The sequence below is a fragment of the Haliotis rubra genome, unplaced genomic scaffold (genome assembly GCF_003918875.1).
Source record: "Haliotis rubra isolate DU_JTF1 unplaced genomic scaffold, ASM391887v1 Scf261, whole genome shotgun sequence".
NCBI classification, from domain to species: domain Eukaryota; kingdom Metazoa; phylum Mollusca; class Gastropoda; order Lepetellida; family Haliotidae; genus Haliotis; species Haliotis rubra.
Window position 1 is genome coordinate 933,561 of NW_025766681.1, and position 17,936 is coordinate 951,496.

At 39.4% G+C, this 17,936-nt stretch overlaps 1 protein-coding gene and 1 long non-coding RNA gene across 2 annotated transcripts in view; both read left to right on the top strand.

The window, feature by feature from the left end:
• LOC124280179 (leucine-rich repeat flightless-interacting protein 2-like) overlaps positions 1–4,126 on the top strand; it is a 53,750-nt gene extending 49,624 nt beyond the window's left edge. Inside the window, exons 9-12 of the mRNA XM_046716078.1 lie at positions 189–300; positions 1,383–1,462; positions 2,333–2,437; positions 3,037–4,126. Coding sequence (XP_046572034.1) covers positions 189–300; positions 1,383–1,462; positions 2,333–2,437; positions 3,037–3,144 — 405 coding nt within the window. The 3' untranslated portion in view covers positions 3,145–4,126. The remainder of the gene's footprint in view (positions 1–188; positions 301–1,382; positions 1,463–2,332; positions 2,438–3,036) is intronic.
• On the top strand, positions 2,442–2,795 carry LOC124280181. Its single transcript, XR_006899599.1, has 3 exons — positions 2,442–2,504; positions 2,541–2,684; positions 2,744–2,795. It is a non-coding gene; the product is annotated as an uncharacterized LOC124280181 (long non-coding RNA).
• Positions 4,127–17,936: the final 13,810 nt, after the last annotated feature.

Genomic DNA, 17,936 nt, shown 5'->3' on the forward strand with positions numbered 1-17,936 from the left:
CTTTGCAATGCATCACAATGGTTTTGACAATGGTCACCTTCTTGGACCTACATCAAGTCAGGCTTTCATCCGACATTAAACAGACCCTGTATTGTAACTGGAATACTGTAAGAAGTAGCATTAACCCAACTCACTCACTCACTCACTCACTCGTTCACTCACTCACTCACTCACTCTTCGTGCTTCAGATTAAGATGTTGGAGAGCAAAGTCAATGAACAGTCAAGCAAGCAGAAAGGTGGTGACGACACTAAAGTGCCAGCGTTGAACGGGCCGGAACTACAGCTGTATGAAGTGCAGAGTAAGTCTCACAGGAGGCGCTACATAAAGAGAAGGGATGTCATTTGATTGTGATGTCATTGTAACTGCTGATGTCACAATGGTCTACTAATGATTGTGATGTAATTCATGTTGGCTTTGTTTCAAGGGAGATATGGTTTGTTATTACCCACGTGGTCAACGTATGGGTAGTTGCATACTATTCTCGTACGTCACACGTGTGTCGTATCGCGTTGACTTGTGTCGTAACGACTTTACCTGAGATTCTAACGATTTGATTTGATTGACGTAACTATTTTTTTCATTCATAATAAACACGTGAATTCATTCATTCTACAACTTAAATGCATTGTGGGAATGTAAACATTGCGAACTTTGCCGTGTCGCTGTTTATTTGTGAGTCGAACTGAGACATTATATCCGTCAAAAAACACAAACGCAATGTTTCCACCAGTGATGTTAGCCGAATGAAGCAACTGGAAACCAAGAAATGAGGTGCTACGAAGTAGTTTACTGTAGGAGGCTGACATGCATCGTGACGTCGGTTACCAAAGCAGTGACGTCATTACAGTGTGACGTCATGCAAATATTGTACCACAGTACAAAACTCTTACGCAACCTCTTTATGAAACTGGTTTCGGTTTGAAATCAAAATATTAACAAAAATACGCTATTTTGTCAATTTAATGCATGTAAGACATGGGTAATAAATAAAATACCACACTCGGTCTCATTACATACGAATTATACAAAACTCGTGACCTTCCTATGTTATCTGACCTCGCTTTCGCTCGGTCAGATACCATAGGAAGGACACTCGTTTTCGTATAATTCGTATGTAATGAGACCTCATGTATTATTCTCTATCTCTCACCCAGGCAGTATCTCCTGTAGAAGCCAGGTTTTTAGGATAAATACCCAGGACTCAAATCCCTTCTATAATTTTGGAATTTATGTTACGAGATGAGAGTCTAATTAAAGGGAGATAACTCTTTCATCAGACTAGTAACATGGCTTCTTGGTAAAACTTCTTGCAGTTTATTAGATGACAGTGTTGCTAACAGTGTTGTTTTCATTAATGGGTTGTTTGTTTTGTTCCTTCAGGGGAATCTAGTAGACAAATCCATGAATACAAGTTCAAGCTACAGAAAGCAGATCAAGACCTCGCTAATTTAGAAGGAAGTGTAAGTAGACACCTTGTTTTGTAAAATACTGATTGTGATTGTCACGAGATTTCAATAATTATCACTGTAATCCACTCTCTGTGACATGTAAAACAGCTGATGTTTATAAGGGAGTAATACTTTTTCAGAAATTATCAGTAGGCTTTCTGAAATACTGATGAACAAGTCTAGGCTTCCAATGCAGGCTGTGGTTATTTCAGTATTCAGAGTGTTGGTTTTACCTTGGGGCAGGAAACAAGGTAGAACTCGACTGACTGACATCATGAGCATCATCTAAGCTACTGCAACACAATGACGTCACAATCGTGGTTGTGATCTTGCTGCCTCATCCAGCTAGTGGCCACTACCTTTACAACATGTCACTTTACTCACTGTCTCATGGACTGTTTCTTGTGCCCAGATACTGTAAATCATGAAATTAATGCGAGCATTTTATTAATGCGAAAAATGCATCTGTACTCTTCTCGCATTATTATAATGACGCATTTCAGTCTGTCTTATTAAAAGACAGAAAACGTAAATCTGTTGACACTACACATTACACCAATACAGGTCACTTCCTCATTACAGTGTGAACAGAAAAAGAACAACACCAAAGATTCAGGATGTCACATTTTATCATCAACACAGATTCCTGAGCTCGCATTAATTTCGTGACACATTTTAGATTAGACCCTTGCACTCACATTAAATTCGTGACTCATTAATTTCATGATTTACAGTGTCTAATCGGCCCAGACAGTTATATTTACGGGAAACTGTGATATAGCTGTACTTTGTGATCATTGCAGCAGTGACAATTAGAATTCTTTAGGTTGGTGTTCAGGCACTGTTCACTGTCTGACATGGTCCTTGATCTTGCAATGACAGGTGAACCGACTGGAGTCCCAAGTTAAACGGTACAAGTCTGATGCGGAGAGAGCTGAAGGGATGGAGGACGAGTTGAAGGGGGAGAAGAGGAGACTGATGAGAGAGGTAGGTCAATCTTAACAAGGTCAAGGTTGTTGAAGCTACATTAATATTCTTGGTCAATCTTAACAAGGTCAAGGTTGTTGAAGCTACGGTCAATCTTAACAAGGTCAAGGTTGTTGAAGCTACATTAATATTCTTGGTCAATCTTAACAAGGTCAAGGTTGTTGAAGCTACATTAATATTCTTGGTCAATCTTAACAAGGTCAAGGTTGTTGAAGCTACATTAATATTCTTGGTCAATCTTAACAAGGTCAAGGTGGTTGAAGCTACATTGAAGCTACATTAATATTCTTGGTCAATCTTAACAAGGTCAAGGTTGTTGAAGCTACATTAATATTCTTGGTCAATCTTAACAAGGTCAAGGTTGTTGAAGCTACATTAATATTCTTGGTCAATCTTAACAAGGTCAAGGTTGTTTCACCTATATTAATATTCTAGGCCAAGGTCTTCTAGTTTAAGGTTGTTTAAGCAACGTTAATATATTGTAGTTCAAGGAGAACAAAATCAAGGATGTTTAAAAATAGGTCTGCTGGCATAAAATATGCTAACTCTGCATATCACAGCGAAAGAATTTCACTGATGTGACATATTTTCTGTTTCAGTTACGAGAAGCCCAAAACCAAATAGAAGAGTTGACTAATCAGAATAAGCATTTAAACAAAAGAATGGAGAAGATAAAACAGACTCGCAGTGCATTAGGCGTGCAGTGAGAGGTGGGAAGGGCGGAGTGGGACAGGACACTAACACATGTGCATGGTCCACACGCTCTCGCCAGCTGAACATACAGATCGTCCAGTGCTTTCCGGCATGCTTTTTACCCGGAGACATTGTGTGATTGTCCGAATCTTTGGAGGAATTTTACAGTTGTGGTCGTGTGGTGATGTTTTAGTGACTGCAAGGAACAGATTTTTTTTCAACATTTTCACTCTTTGAGGGCTGTTGTAGCCCAAGTGTGCTAAAGCACAAAACTGCTTCTTTCAATTTTATCCTGCCTTTATGTGGAAATGCAGGAAACTAGATTTTATTGTTGTCAGCTGCTGAATGGATCCAGCAAACCACATCCCAATTGAAAACTGACTTTTATCAGATGTTTGCCTGTATATGGTTGTTTAGGTTAGGAGCTAATGAGAGGGGCTTCCTCAAAATGTGAATTCTCTTAATGTTCATTTCTTTGAACTGTGGGAGATATTTTTTCATTTATCAGTTTGGTTGCATCTTGTTTCTCTGTATATTCTTGAAAAATGAATTATCATCCTTGAGACAGCCTCTCCATTAGCACTGGCAAGAGAAGGGCCTGAAGGCTATTTTGAAGACTTTCAGGGGAGACAACTGGTGTTGCAGATGCATATTTACACTCAACATGGTAAGAATGGTGTGTTTAAGCTATTGCTGATTTCCTGAAGTGTTCTGTCAGAGAGGGTTCATTCCTTTTGGAAAACAGAATATTTGGAAGGAGATAGACATGTTTGTTAAACAGGATATCAGTGACTTTATATAAACCACAACCATTGTGCAATAACATGTGTCCTCATAACGCTGATGCTTACTAGGATTCATTTCATTGGAAGAAAAGATAAATCATTGTCATGCTGAGCTTACATTTCCTGACATTGGAGGACTGATTCTTTAGTGATAATCCTCAGTGTTTCCTCACCTCATGATAAGCTACGGGGCGGTGGGGTAGCCTAGTGGTTAAAGTGTTGGCTCGTCACGCCGAAGACCCGGGTTCGAATCCCCACATGGGTACAATGTGTGAAGCCCATTTCTGGTGTTCCCCGCCGTGATGTTGCTGGAATATTGCTAAAAGCGGCGTAAAACCAAACTCCGTCAGTCAGTCAGTCATGATAAGCTACATAGTATCATATCTACTACCGATGTTGAGGAAGTTCATTTTACTGACTAATAATCAAACAGTTATGTTTCTGACTCTTTTGTTCTCTTCCTTTCATTGAGACTGAAATTATGCTAAACCATAACAGCATTATTTTCTAATCACATCATCACTTTAACCCAGAATAGCTCAGAATACCATCGCTGAGCTCTTGTAAGACTGTTCTCTGATGAATGGAGAATCGACTACATAGCATAGTGTTTGAAATAATGTGTATCTCAGAAAACTGTTGAAGTATAAGCAGTGTTTATGTGATTAGGAATAGCCCTGGAATGTTGATCAGTTTATCTTTCCTCAGAGTATGTGGAACTTCATTATCATTGGACTGGAACAGTCATTTCCAAACAATATTTAGTTCAACCCCTGTATTCCATCAACCTCTATATTGAACCATTTTACCTTCCACATCGGATTGAACCTTGAAGAAGGATGTTTGCTACCACCATGTTAGAATGTAGACATCTGCTGTTTTAATGTTTGAGATGACCCCCCAACATGGCTGCCTGACCCTTCTCTTACCCAGAATCCACCTGTGCTTCCGGAGTGTTACTATATTGTAGATATCAGATCATGTTGACTAATTGTGTCTGTTTAGCAGCAACTTATTCCATTTAATTTTCTTAAATTATAAATGAATTCAAGAGCATGGCAGTTATTGCTTTGTCAGATTAAGTTTGCTTTGTGATTCTTTCAAACTGTGAAAATGTACATTTGGTGATCATTTGAGCCAACATTCCACAGTGCCACAGTTTGTGAACTCTCTTCCCCACCATGGCTGGGAAAATAGGAGTTATCTCCCTTGACACTTGAGACATTATGTGGGCAGGTGTTAGATGGTTGGATGTGAATATGGTTATTTCTTATCTCTTTATGGCAATACGAACAGGAGCGTAGTGTGATAGTATGGAACAGCTAATCCCACAATGAACATATGTTATAGGAATCAATTAAGGCATGCATTCAATATGTGCAGCAAATATTAGTATTGATACCTAAACTGAAACAAAAGAGCTCCATTAATGGAATGTAATCAAAGTGGATGTTACGGCTTTGTAAGGTGACTCGTCTTTCTCTGATGACCAGACCAACAAGGGGGAATTCTGTAATATATAGTTTTACATTATTACATTAGGTGCATTGGCAAAATATTTTCTTGAAAATACTTCTCTATGGTTAGTGATATGGACAATATGTTTTTTAAACAAGTGCATCCAAATTTTATTCCTTAGAAAATATGAATTCCAAATTTTCTGGATGAGTCTGTTATTAAACTGCACACAGTGGGAGGAGAAGGCTTGCTCCATTTCACTCCCAAGGAGTTTCTTTGTGAATACCTGTAGCTGAATATTGTCTGTTTTTAAAACTTAAGAAACTATCTACAATAGTATGGGGACGGTGGGGTAGCGTAGTGGTTAAAGCGTTCGTTCGTCATGCCAAAGACCCGGGTTCGATTCCCCACATGGGTACAATATGTGAAGCCCATTTCTGGTGTCCCTCGTCGTGATATAGCTGGAATATTGCTAAAAGCGGCGTAAACTAAACTCACTCACTCACTCTACAGTAGTATGAGATCGTGTATCCTGTGACTGATCATTTTTCTCTGTATATAAGAGGATAAGTAAGTAGAATGTTTCAGAAACCTTTCACTTGCATTGAAAAATATCTCAGTTCATATGAAGAGGTCAACAATCTGAAGAATTAGTTCAAGGAACATTTCTGGAACATTACTGGAATATTGGTTGAAGGGTGTAATACCAAACTCACTCCCTGCCCCGCTGATTCCTGCCTACATATGTGTCTCATTCTTTATGTTATCAGACCAACAAGAAATTCTACACATTGCAGCAGATACGATAAACATTTGACCAAAGACCCAAAAGACTGAGAAATATCACAAAACTGTATCATATGACTTAGCAGTAGATTGTTCCTTGAAACAAAATGTTGATATGACTGCCTATGGATTCCAAATGTTGCATTGTGCTTCAAGTTAGATGGAGACGCTGCTTCGTAGCCATCCTGTCGTGAATTATGCTATTTATTCCGAGGAGAGAATTATATGCTTGTTGAGATTACTGAGTTAGACCCTGATGCAAGTACTACCAGGGTAGTTGAACCACATATCAAAGTGCTTTTACTCTGCATATGGTCCAATATAACTGTGTATTTCTGTGTATGAAAATTATGATTAATAAATTATTATAACAACATGTAATCATGTTCATGAAAGGTTTGATAAATCTGTGTTATTCCCGATCATGTGAAGTAGTTCCAAACAACTATAATGGCTGACTTCTGTAATCAGGTTCCGATGTCTAACACTTTCTTTAACTGAAGTCAAGTAAAGAGGAATTATTGTATGCAGAGGCTTATAATGAAGAAACTTTTATGTACAAAGCCTTTAAAATGAAAAAAAACGTGTCTTACTTTCAGTATTCATAATGCAATCTATATCAAGTATGATTTTTTTCCAATCAAAATTTTTCTAAGGGTTAGTTCATTGCGAATATAGTATTTAGTGTTTGCTCTCACTCTTACCAGGGGTGGAAATAACTTTAAAATTGCTAGTGTACTCCGGTACAGTGGCACATGTAAAATCACTTGCCTTGATAATTTTTCCACTATACCGGTCGTTTTCTTTTGATTTTTTAAATAAACACCATAATTAACATTGGAATATCAACTGGACACCGGTACAGTGTGATATACAAATTTGCTTGCCCGACAGAAATAACACTGGACTCGGGCGTCGGGCAATAGGTTATTTCCACCCCTGCTTACCTTGACGAGAGTAATCAAAATCAGGTGAGTCAATTAGAGATGGTATTTTGGTGAGTTAAGCTGTAAGTGAGCAGTCTCTGAGAAGTGTTCAACTCATTCCTATGGTAATCAAAATATTCCTGTAACCGTGTCCTACCTATCTGATGCATCAGTAGATGTTTCAGTCCATCAAGCAAGGGAAAGAGGCAGTGCCAGTCAGAAACCATCCGGATGTTGTATTTGGTCATTTGTGTTTTGGGGCAATATTTTTTTAAACCCTGGAAAGAGCATTTTTGTCAATGGAAGCAGGTCAAAATATTTTCCTACTGTTTTGGGATTGGTTCTACAGCATGGCTTGCCTGATGCTTAACAACCCAGTAATGTCATACAGAGTTACCTCCCTGAGATGTGCAAGGATCCTCTGAGTGGGTTTGGACCCCAGATCTGCTCTAAGTCTGATTCTTTGAGTATCAGCCCCATGTGCTTCCTTGTGGGTTCAGTAAAGGGTTAAGCACCAAGGACCATCATCACATACCAGTAGTTTTCTGCTTTCACATCAAGCAGTGATGACCTGATATAAGTCAAAAATTTCAAGCACAGAAAAATCACAGATCTTGACAGAGCCTGACCACTAAGGCTTGTTTTCTCCTTATTCTAAACCCTTGTACCTGTGGAGTACCCATTTTTATTCACCATTGAACATCTGGATTGTGAACCAAGCCTACTGATTGCCCTAGCTGACAAGACTGTCATCTTTTTCAAATGAAGATTTTCTCCAGTGTCAAGTGGCCCTGCCCCGAACTTGAAGACTCCATTTCCCTCACCTCAATGTGATTGTTTAACTTAACCGGCCTGTCGTTCACTTGTTCTGATATTAAGACTTTGATAGTCTTTAACTTTGGATGACAGAATTATGGGTTAATAACGGAGTTCGAGTTAACAAGATATTGCTTTATTTCTTTGCAGTAACTATCTTTCTTATAAGGCAAATTGATAATTTATTCTCAAGATATTGAGGGTGTGAAGAACAGAAAATGGGGGCGATGTGACATTTGTATTTGAAGTCTGAGCTTTTGATATTTATTCTTAGCAGATGTACATTTCTTGTAAACTGACTGGAGAAATAATGAGATATTTAAATGTAAAATAGACTTGCATGTACAAACTATTGATTTTGTGTGGTCTGATTGAAACAGCAGTGTTCAGCTGAGATCGGGCACCCTGGTGTGCCAACATAGGGGTTTATTTGCCTGCTGTAGTCTTTTCAGATTGCCCTGTCAAATATATTACTAAAAGGGCATTAACACTTATCAGCCTCCTTCTTATCAATGTAAATCTTCATTTGGAAAAGTCTGAGAATGTGGACAGGTGTCCCTGTTGATCTACATGATAATAACATTGTATACATCTGGTTTGTTTTACGATTGTAGAAAGGTTTGGCTAGGATTAACCATTGTATTGATCCAACTAACTAGATTATAACTCCCTGCTGTTTGGTTGACCTGTGTGCACTCCAGCCACTTATTACATGGTCTGGTCAAATGTTTGACAAGTTTGACATGACCAGGTTCAGAGTATGACATAAATAAAGTATGATTCAATGTTTGACTAATTGTGTCATGAACAGTTGTGAATGTTTGACAATTTTAACTGAAGTTGATCTGATGTTTGACAAATGGAGTCATCACAGTTGCGAATGTTTGACAAAATGTGTTGTGACCAGGTCTAAATGTTTGACTATCTTATGGTAAGGAGTGTGACAACATAGTTTAATGTTTGACAGGCAGTAATTGAAGCATTTTTATGTTTGAGGTAGTGGTGGTCCGATTAATTGAAATAATCGAAGATTGGTCGCAGTGACTAAACGACTAAGTAATCGATCATGTTTTCTCATAATCGAACACAAACAATTCTGGAACACTTGTTTTCATAAACAATATTTTTCACAAGGTTGGTTTTGTCTGTTACATTTCATAAGCACTACAAGCTCGTTTCAAGTCATGATTGAATATATCTTAAAGACTCCAAAGAAGTTGTTGTTCCTGACATACTAGTTATCAGTGTTTGTTTCAGTTTTGTTTATATTTGATAGTTAAGGGTTATGACGTTATGACCTATATTTGAGGGTTTAGACCTTAACATTTTCTTTGAAAGCTTAATCTTTATCCATGTCCAAGTTTATGGCATGAAGTAATTATTCAATGAAGTATGTAACTGTCAAACATTTTCACATGACCAAGATGGATGAGAATGTAAATGACAAAGTAAACAAGAATGTGAATGTGCCAAGTGTGAGTTTGATGGATGATGTTTCAGATAAGCCAGTTTACAAAAGTTGACTCAATTTGTCAAACATTTGACATACATTTAACTTATAATTCGCTGCTGTAAAACCTCGAGTGTTCAAGTCTTGGAAACATTTGGCCAAGGCCGTCAGTGAGGTCATTCATTGATTGGCCTGATACTGAAAATGGTCAAGTTTGAAGTTCTTAGATGCCTGGTGATGTGGCCAAATCGGTGTGGAGGTCAGTCCAGACAGGATATATATTTATTCGCTGACATTTAAACATACAGAGAAGCCTGGAATTGATATGCTGATACATTTTGTGGACCTCACTGGGATGGCTTGTTGCAATAAAATGAATTAATGAATGACTGTGGACACTTTGTTTTACTTTTGTCATTCACCGTGTGGGGGTTCCAGGTTGAGCTGGTCCACAGCATCCTATGATGTTCTTAAGGATGCATCCCGTGAAGATCCGGGTTAAAATATTGATCTTCAGAAACCCATGCTTGTCGTAAGAGGTGACTAGCAGGATCGGGTGGTCAGGCTCGCTGACTTGGTTGACACATGTCATCGGTTCCCAATTGCGTAGATCAGTGCTCATGCTGTTGATCACTGGATTGTCTGGTCCAGACTCAATTATTTACAGACCGCCGCCATATAGCTGGAATATTGCTTAGTGCACCGTAAAATAAACCCACTCACTCACTCTTAAGGATGCAATTTATTAGAGTGGGTGGTCAGACTTTGGGACTTGGGTAAAAGATGTCACAGCACTTTGAGAGCGGATCATTCATTAGAACATCAGTAACTGGAGTGTCATAAAGCACACACGCATGCACACACATAACAGTTCCTCATGATGATGTGGGATTGACACAGTGGCAGCCTGGTGGTTCAGACCGCCTCCGTGGTGTGGTTAAAGCGTAGAGCGCCTGCCCGTCTCCCGGCCGTCATACCAAAAGACGTTAAAATATGGTACTTGTTGGTCCCTGCCTGGCGCTCGGCATTAATGGGTACAACAAGGACTGGTTGGCTCGGAGTCAGTATAATGTGTCTGAGTGGGGTATTCATGCTTCACTGCGGTATGGTATCTCAGTGGGCTAGCACTATAAAACCAGCTTCAGTCTGGGCTAGTACAAGCAGCCGCACATACACATACACACGCATGCACGTCGTCATATGAGCGAAATATTCTCAAACACGACGTAAAACCCAATTTCACCTCACCTCACCTGGTGGTTCAGGGTCAGGATACTCCCCCAGCAGGTCATGCTTGTGGTATCACCTGACTGAAATAGGGATCAAGGCAAGAGAAGACTGACCACCCTACATCAAAGCCCTGGGGCTCCTTTCACGAACCGTTACTAAGGTTAACCTTAACTCCCATTCTTTAACATTGTACCAAGGTTACCTTAGTGACTTACGATCACCTTAGTGCTTTGTGAAAGGAGGCCCAGGTCTCACCGACTTTGCAGGAGCGAGACATGCTTCCCCTCGGAAGATGCTGGGCATGAAGATAGTCAATCAATGAATAATCTCATTATAATCAGTTCTTTATCAGGTTGAGATTCTCTCTTCATGGTGACACTGTTTATTAAGGGCTTACCTTTTCATGAACACTTGGTGTCGTTACTGAGGTTTTTTATCAGTTCAGATTCTGATAAGCAGTTATTAAGCAGATGGCCTTAACAACCACACACTCAACGATCTGAACATTAAGATACTCCCTGGTGGTCTGAAGAACCAGCTATCCCCTAATGGTCTGAACAATAATTAAGTTCCTGAAGGTCTGAACAATTTGATACTCCCTAACGATCTGAACTGCAAGCGACTCACCGACTACATGAACACATAGATGGAAACCTGTTATACCCATGACACCATCACTGAAAGGGATGCATCTGTTTCAGTTCATAACGTTTCTAGTGATCCAGGGGGCGGTGGGATAGCCTAGTGGTTAAAGCGTTGGCTCGTCACGCCGAAGACCCGGGTTCGAATCCCCACATGGGTACAATGTGCGAAGCCCATTTCTGGTGTACCCCGCCGTGATGTTGCTGGAATAATGCTAAAAGCGGCGTAAAAACCAAACTCAGTCAGTCTAGTGATCCATCCGTGTTTCTAATGGTACACGTACATGTTGCGTAAGTAAAGACATTAAGCTCGTTTTTCATATTCTAGAAAACGACAAGACATTTTGTACTGAAATCATTCGAGACACACTCGTGTTATTCCGGGACAAAAAACACGGGGCATCTTAGATGTTACGGAAAGGGGAAAGTGGTAATGGATCTTCTTGGCAGTTACGGAAAGGGACGAGTGGTGACGAATGTAGACTAATGCTAAGTCTCTGAATATATGGAATTTTGATAGTAACAAACAAGCCCATTTAAATTGAAGAGAAGCTATAGAAGGACCAGAGATTCAGAACCTGAGGAAATCTAGACTTGCTTCATTTAGGGCTTTAGCACCTGCAGAGAGGGCTAGGCAGTAGGGAAAATATTGTGGTTCAGGGACTGTGAGACAGATTATGACGAATGCAACGGATCTTCTGGGAGGTTGCGGAAAGGGGCGAGTGGTAACGGATCTTCTTGGAGGTTACGGAAAAGGGCGAGTGGTAACGGATCTTCTTGGAGGTTGCGGAAAGGGACGAGCGGTGACAAATGGTACTGAAATAAGAAGTAAACAAGAAACTACAAACAGCAGAGATTTCTTCCAGGTATTGGTCCATCATGTGGAAAATTATGTGAGCCAAGATGCAGGCTTTATGTATGATTATAGAGATACGTCTACAATCGTCCACGACAGAACTGATGATAGCGAGACAATTCGTCCCAACCAGACCGGACACTGCTGCTGGATTTAGGGCTGGGTTTATGTTGATGAGTGAGTGAGTGGGTGGGTGGGCATTTAACGTCACATCCGCAATATTTCAGCCACATCGTGACGGGAACAATTTATACATTAAAAATGGAAAAAATCTAGAACATAAAAACCTGAGTATCACAGATTTTGTCATAAAACTAGAATTTCTGATTGACAACGGTACAAGAATCTGCATTGAAACGTCGCACTCACGAATAAAAGAAGTTGCTATCTATAAAGTTTGTTCTGTATTGTACTTCCCAAGTTCTAAATTACCACTCAAAGAAGTTATGCCTTTAGTTTCTGGCGATGTTTTCGCAATTAGCCATACGTTAAAAGAACATATATTATACGATAAATATCACGGAGAATGAAAAATACTTTGAAAGAAATCATTTTACGCTACTTCAACCCTTTTGAAACTACAGCCACTAAAAAAATTATTCATTCATTCGTTCAAGTTAAAAGATTCAAATTAAATTACATCTACAATATATAAGGTTATCAAAATGTATCAGTTAATTCATTTTCTAAAAAAATCCACTTATTAAATGAAAAAATAATGTCAGTAGAAAGATCTTTCATAGAAGATGATTTGAAATACGGATTCCTTGTAACGGAAAAATCAGTACAGTCAAGCAGGACTGTGATTCTGTCATTACACAGGACACAAAATAGAGGATCCTAACCCTTTTATGATATCCACGTGTTTACCTGCAGTGGCCAATACGGTATCATTTGTGGTGGCGCGTGGTCCTGTGCTCAAAGCTCAGGTCACAAATCGGTGAAGTTAAGCAGCGTCGAGCGCGGAGAGTCCTTGGATGGGGGACCGTGTTTGGCAGCTTGACTCCTGAGAGTTTCTAGGACTTGAGTCCTGCCCCACAACGCAGCACATGTGACACACCTTAGGCAAGTGAGTTTGTTCAAAATTGTCTGTGTTCACCCAGCAGGAAAATGGGTACCCGGTAGAAAAAAGTCATAAGACTATAACCTTCTAGCGCCTAACAGGCAGCTTGGGTTATCCGGGGTAATAATGTGCTGTGCCTTGATTGTTCGCGCTATGAGCATATCTAGTGTGGAATTTGGCGCTATATAATGGACACATTATTATTTATCATCTGAAAGAGACCCTTTCAAACCTGAACTGTCAGCCTAAGTTGGTGTAACCGTTAGTTGGTTGTATTTCATGTCGCTTAGATACTTGGGTGTTCCACTTCTTTTGCAGTGCAATCGATTTATGGCGTCGGACGTGGTGTCACAGGTTTGTTGAGTGCTACCTTAGCAGCAGAATCAGCTATTCTGAATCAGTGATTCCAGCATCTTTGGGTAGCCAACAAACAACGATGTCATATTGGCCAGCAGCAAATTCATTATACAGTACACATTTCGATTAGAAGTGGGTGTTTGCATGACAAATTTCTAATATAAGCTGAAGGCACGAAAGTGAGTCTGAAAATATTATGTTTTGCTTATATTTGGGGCGTTTATTAATACATTGTATATTTAAGAGCTGTTAATATGGCAGCTGCTTCTGCTGTGAAAATAGAGCTGTTAGTGGGTATCATAGAAGATATTGTTCTAGATCCTATGGCAGTGGCACACTCATTGGATCCATCTGTAAATAAGGATTTGTATGAATTATAATTACTTCTTATAATAAATTCTTGTATGTGCTGTAATTCGTTTGTTCTTGATTTCTTGAATGTGGTCAGTGTTAGGTCAACCTATAGCTTTATCAACTGCCAAGGAGAAGAGTGAGTGAGTGAGGTTTAGTTTTACGCCACTTTTAGCAATATTCCAGCAATATCACGGCGGGGGACACCAGAATTGGGCTTCACACATTGTACCCATGTGGGGAATCGAACCCGGGTTTTCGGCGTGACGAACGTGCGCTTTAACCACTAGGCTACCCCAACGCCCCGCCAGGGAGAAGAAGAAAGCCGGCGCGAAGGAGGTTTATTTTCAAGCTCATTGCAAGCAGCAGAAATGAAAGGTTGACTCTTATTCCTGGAGGCGGAAGAAGATTTCTTATTTTTACAGATCATCATGAAGATGATTAAAACACAGCTGTATGTGGTGTTGGACTCATTAGAATAGAGTTAGATATATTGATTCAATGTTTAACGTGGAGATTATCGACAGAAGTTAGAAAAGATCCAAGACAAAGTCAGAGACCTCGATGGTGGACAAAAGTTGCATCCTTTAAGGTTGCTCTTGCAGGCTACACCATAAACGATGGAGCCATAATCGAGTTAAGAACGGATTCGTGCTCTATATACACGGGGAAGGGAATTTAGCCCCCTCCCCGTTACTAGTTAGAAACAACTTTTAATATACCAAGCGCCTTCAGGCATTAATTCCTTAAATATTGTATGTGGCCGAAAGGTCAAATGTTCACAGAGGGCCTCGTGGGCTGACCATTCAAATTTATTCAGTAGGTTTGAGTCTGTAAGTGATAAATCAAGAGCTGATTAAGTAACGTAATATGTAAATATGTGCTTCAACCATTACTATACATGCATAAATCATTACCTGAAAAGAATTGTACCACTACAAAGTGGATTGTGGCAATTTACATCACCCATAATAGCACAGGGTTGGATATGGTCATAGAGAATTTCAAGATCTTTTGAAGGGCCAAGAAGGTGGAATATACAGAACTTAATGTAACAGCAGCATGTAAAGCAAGTCGCGCTGCACAACAGCCTGGACATTAATACTTAGTGTAACAGAGCTATGGATGGTCTGTCATACAGACCCTGAAACATATCCAAGAAACCCCATGCAAGTCTAGATTATCAGGCAAATCTAGATTTCCACAGTTTCTAATGAAGAACATATCTGTGATATTATATATTTATCTTTATTATATTTTATTATTATAATTTAAAACTACTTTCTGTAAAATGTGTTCATTTCAGAGACTAGATGTTAGTCTAGGCTATAGATAACGTTCTGCTAAACAAGGATGGAAGTTCCGTCAGTGGCTTGTCGCGAGAAGGTGACAATTAATGATATTACTGAAATGACGTAAGTCAAAGCATCTGTCTGTTTTAAATGCTTCCTAGGTTCGAATCCCCACATTGGTACAATGTGTGACGCCCATTTCTGGTGTCCCCCGCCGTGATGTTGCTGGAGTATTGCTAAAAGCGGCGTAAAACCAAACTCAGTCAGTCAGTAAATGTTTCCTGGAGACACACTCTTGATACCTATACACAGGAACAGTCAGATGTACAACCGATACAAGTGGAATTATACGTGGTTGTCATAGTTACTCACTCATACGCGCTTCAGTGTGTTGTCAGGTCCGTGTTGCAACTAGATATCTACTAGTGGTGGTCCGATTAATTGAAATAATCGAAGATTGGTCGCAGTGACTATACGACCAAGCAATCGATCATGTTTTCTCATAATCGAACACAAACAATTCTGGAACACTTGTTTTCATAAACAATATATACTCATGCCAATAATGGTTGTCACCCCTCCCCACCCCAACCCCACACACACCTCACACCCCCACCCCACACCCCCTCTCCAATTAAAAAATTTAAAGGGGTGACAACCATTATTGGCATGAGTATATTTCACAAGGTTGGTTTTGTCTGTTACATTTTATAAGCACTACAAGCTCGTTCCAAGTCATGATTGAATATATCTTAAAGACTCTAAGAAATTTATGTTCCTTACATACTTGTCATCCTTTAAAGATATGAAATTTTGCACAAAAAAACCTAAAGAACTACATGGTTTTTTCCTTATTTGAGCATTAACAAAAATAACCAGGAACATTTCATAAATGACGATAACCAATTATTTTCGATGATTGATCGGTTGTAATGAACCAATCATCAATTATGAGATTTTAACCAATTCCCAACACTAATATCCACACAATTACAAAGGTTACAGATGTAGTACAGTAAACGATATTTCTTAGCACTATAAAACCTGCGACATAGATACAGATTTTGAAAATTTCACAGAAGGGTAAATAATCAACAACGCCAATACTGAAGAAGATGATGGTGATCTGTTTTTAATCATAGACGACGAATTACGCAATACGAATTACACATGTTTTGTCCGTGTCTAGTTAGGTTATAATGAACAGACGGTAACCTTATTATTGTGTAAATATATTGACGTCAATTAGATGGTAAAAATGTGTAAAATATTCCATTCTGTTTTATAAATCTGTTTTTGAAATACTAGGAACTAAGCCTAGTGTATTCGGTGAGATGTGATAATCAATACTGACGTCGTCTACGAGAATAGAGACACGTTATGACATTTATAACCCTTTTGTCATTGATTATATTTGATAATCCATTAATACAGGTATAACGTGGTTCACACCACACCCACACAGACATTTAGGAAGCTCACAGGTAAATAACCGTTTGAAGCCCTCATCACTTCATTGTTATGTCGGATAATATCTCATGATTTGGGATGTAAGCAAAACTTTCGTGGAGGGAAACAGCTTTTGTTTGTTTTGGGGTTTTTTTGGTGAATAAAGCAAAACGATAATATATTGAGTACACAATGTGATGTGATACACGTCGAATTTACACCAGAACAGACTGTTTACAATCGTCTAGTTTAAAGCGCAGCGGAGTTATTTCCCCTTTCGTGCATGCGTTTAAAATTGACGTCGTAAATCCATTCGTCACCACTCGCCCCTTTCCGTAACCTATTCGGCTTGTCCCGGAATAACACGAGTTGGTCACGAATGGTTCATTCTCTTCCCACAGAGGTTACTTGTCATATCTTCCTACGAACCTCTGTTCTAATACGGCCATATTTCCCGGTTCTCGTAAAATCCCCTAGCGGCAAAAGATCGCAACACGAATTATTTCCCTTCTTTCTATCCAATCAGAACACGTGTTACATCGACTTAGATTCAACTTGACTAACACAAGCAAATGTGGGGCCACAAATATCCCCCATCTGCCGGGGACTTGTGTTGATGTTACACACAAAACGTTTAATGGCTAGCTTGTCCGTTGTCAACGAGGGCGATGGAGACGCCACTGATCCGCCATAACATGACTGAGTGCTGTCTAGAAGAAACGTTTGCGAATCGCGCAGGGGAAGAAGTTTAGTTTTCTCGAAGCATACGGAAATTACCGAGGCCTTGCGAATGATCACTTTTGAAACAACGTCGGTGATTGCACAACTAAATCTGATTGCCTCCAATCACGAGTCTTGAACGCCCACACCATGAAAGGGCCGTATTAGAACAGAGGTTACGTAGGAAGATATGACAGGAGTAACCTTTGTGGGAAGAGAATGCCGATATCTGTGTTGTTTGTTGTTTCACGCCAAAATCATTCCCGGATTCCCGGTTAACTTTTAGTTTCTACTTGGAAATCAATTAACACATAAAACGGGAAATGGACAAATTTGACTTTTTATTTATTATATCCATAATTGCTGCAATATTGGTAGGTGTGGCGTTAAACAACAAACAAACAAACAAACTAAAAGAACCTTGTACTGAAAAGATGGAGTGTTGTAATGAATGCAGAAGATGAAAGAAGCATTCGTAAAATGTCATAAAGGTCTCCTGGAGACTGTCCAATTGAAATTTTGGAAAATAGAACGTTTGGCATGGAGACACAAATTTGATTTATATTACGTCTGTGCTAATTGACATTGTGGGAATGTAATAAGATATTACGTATTTTTATTTATAT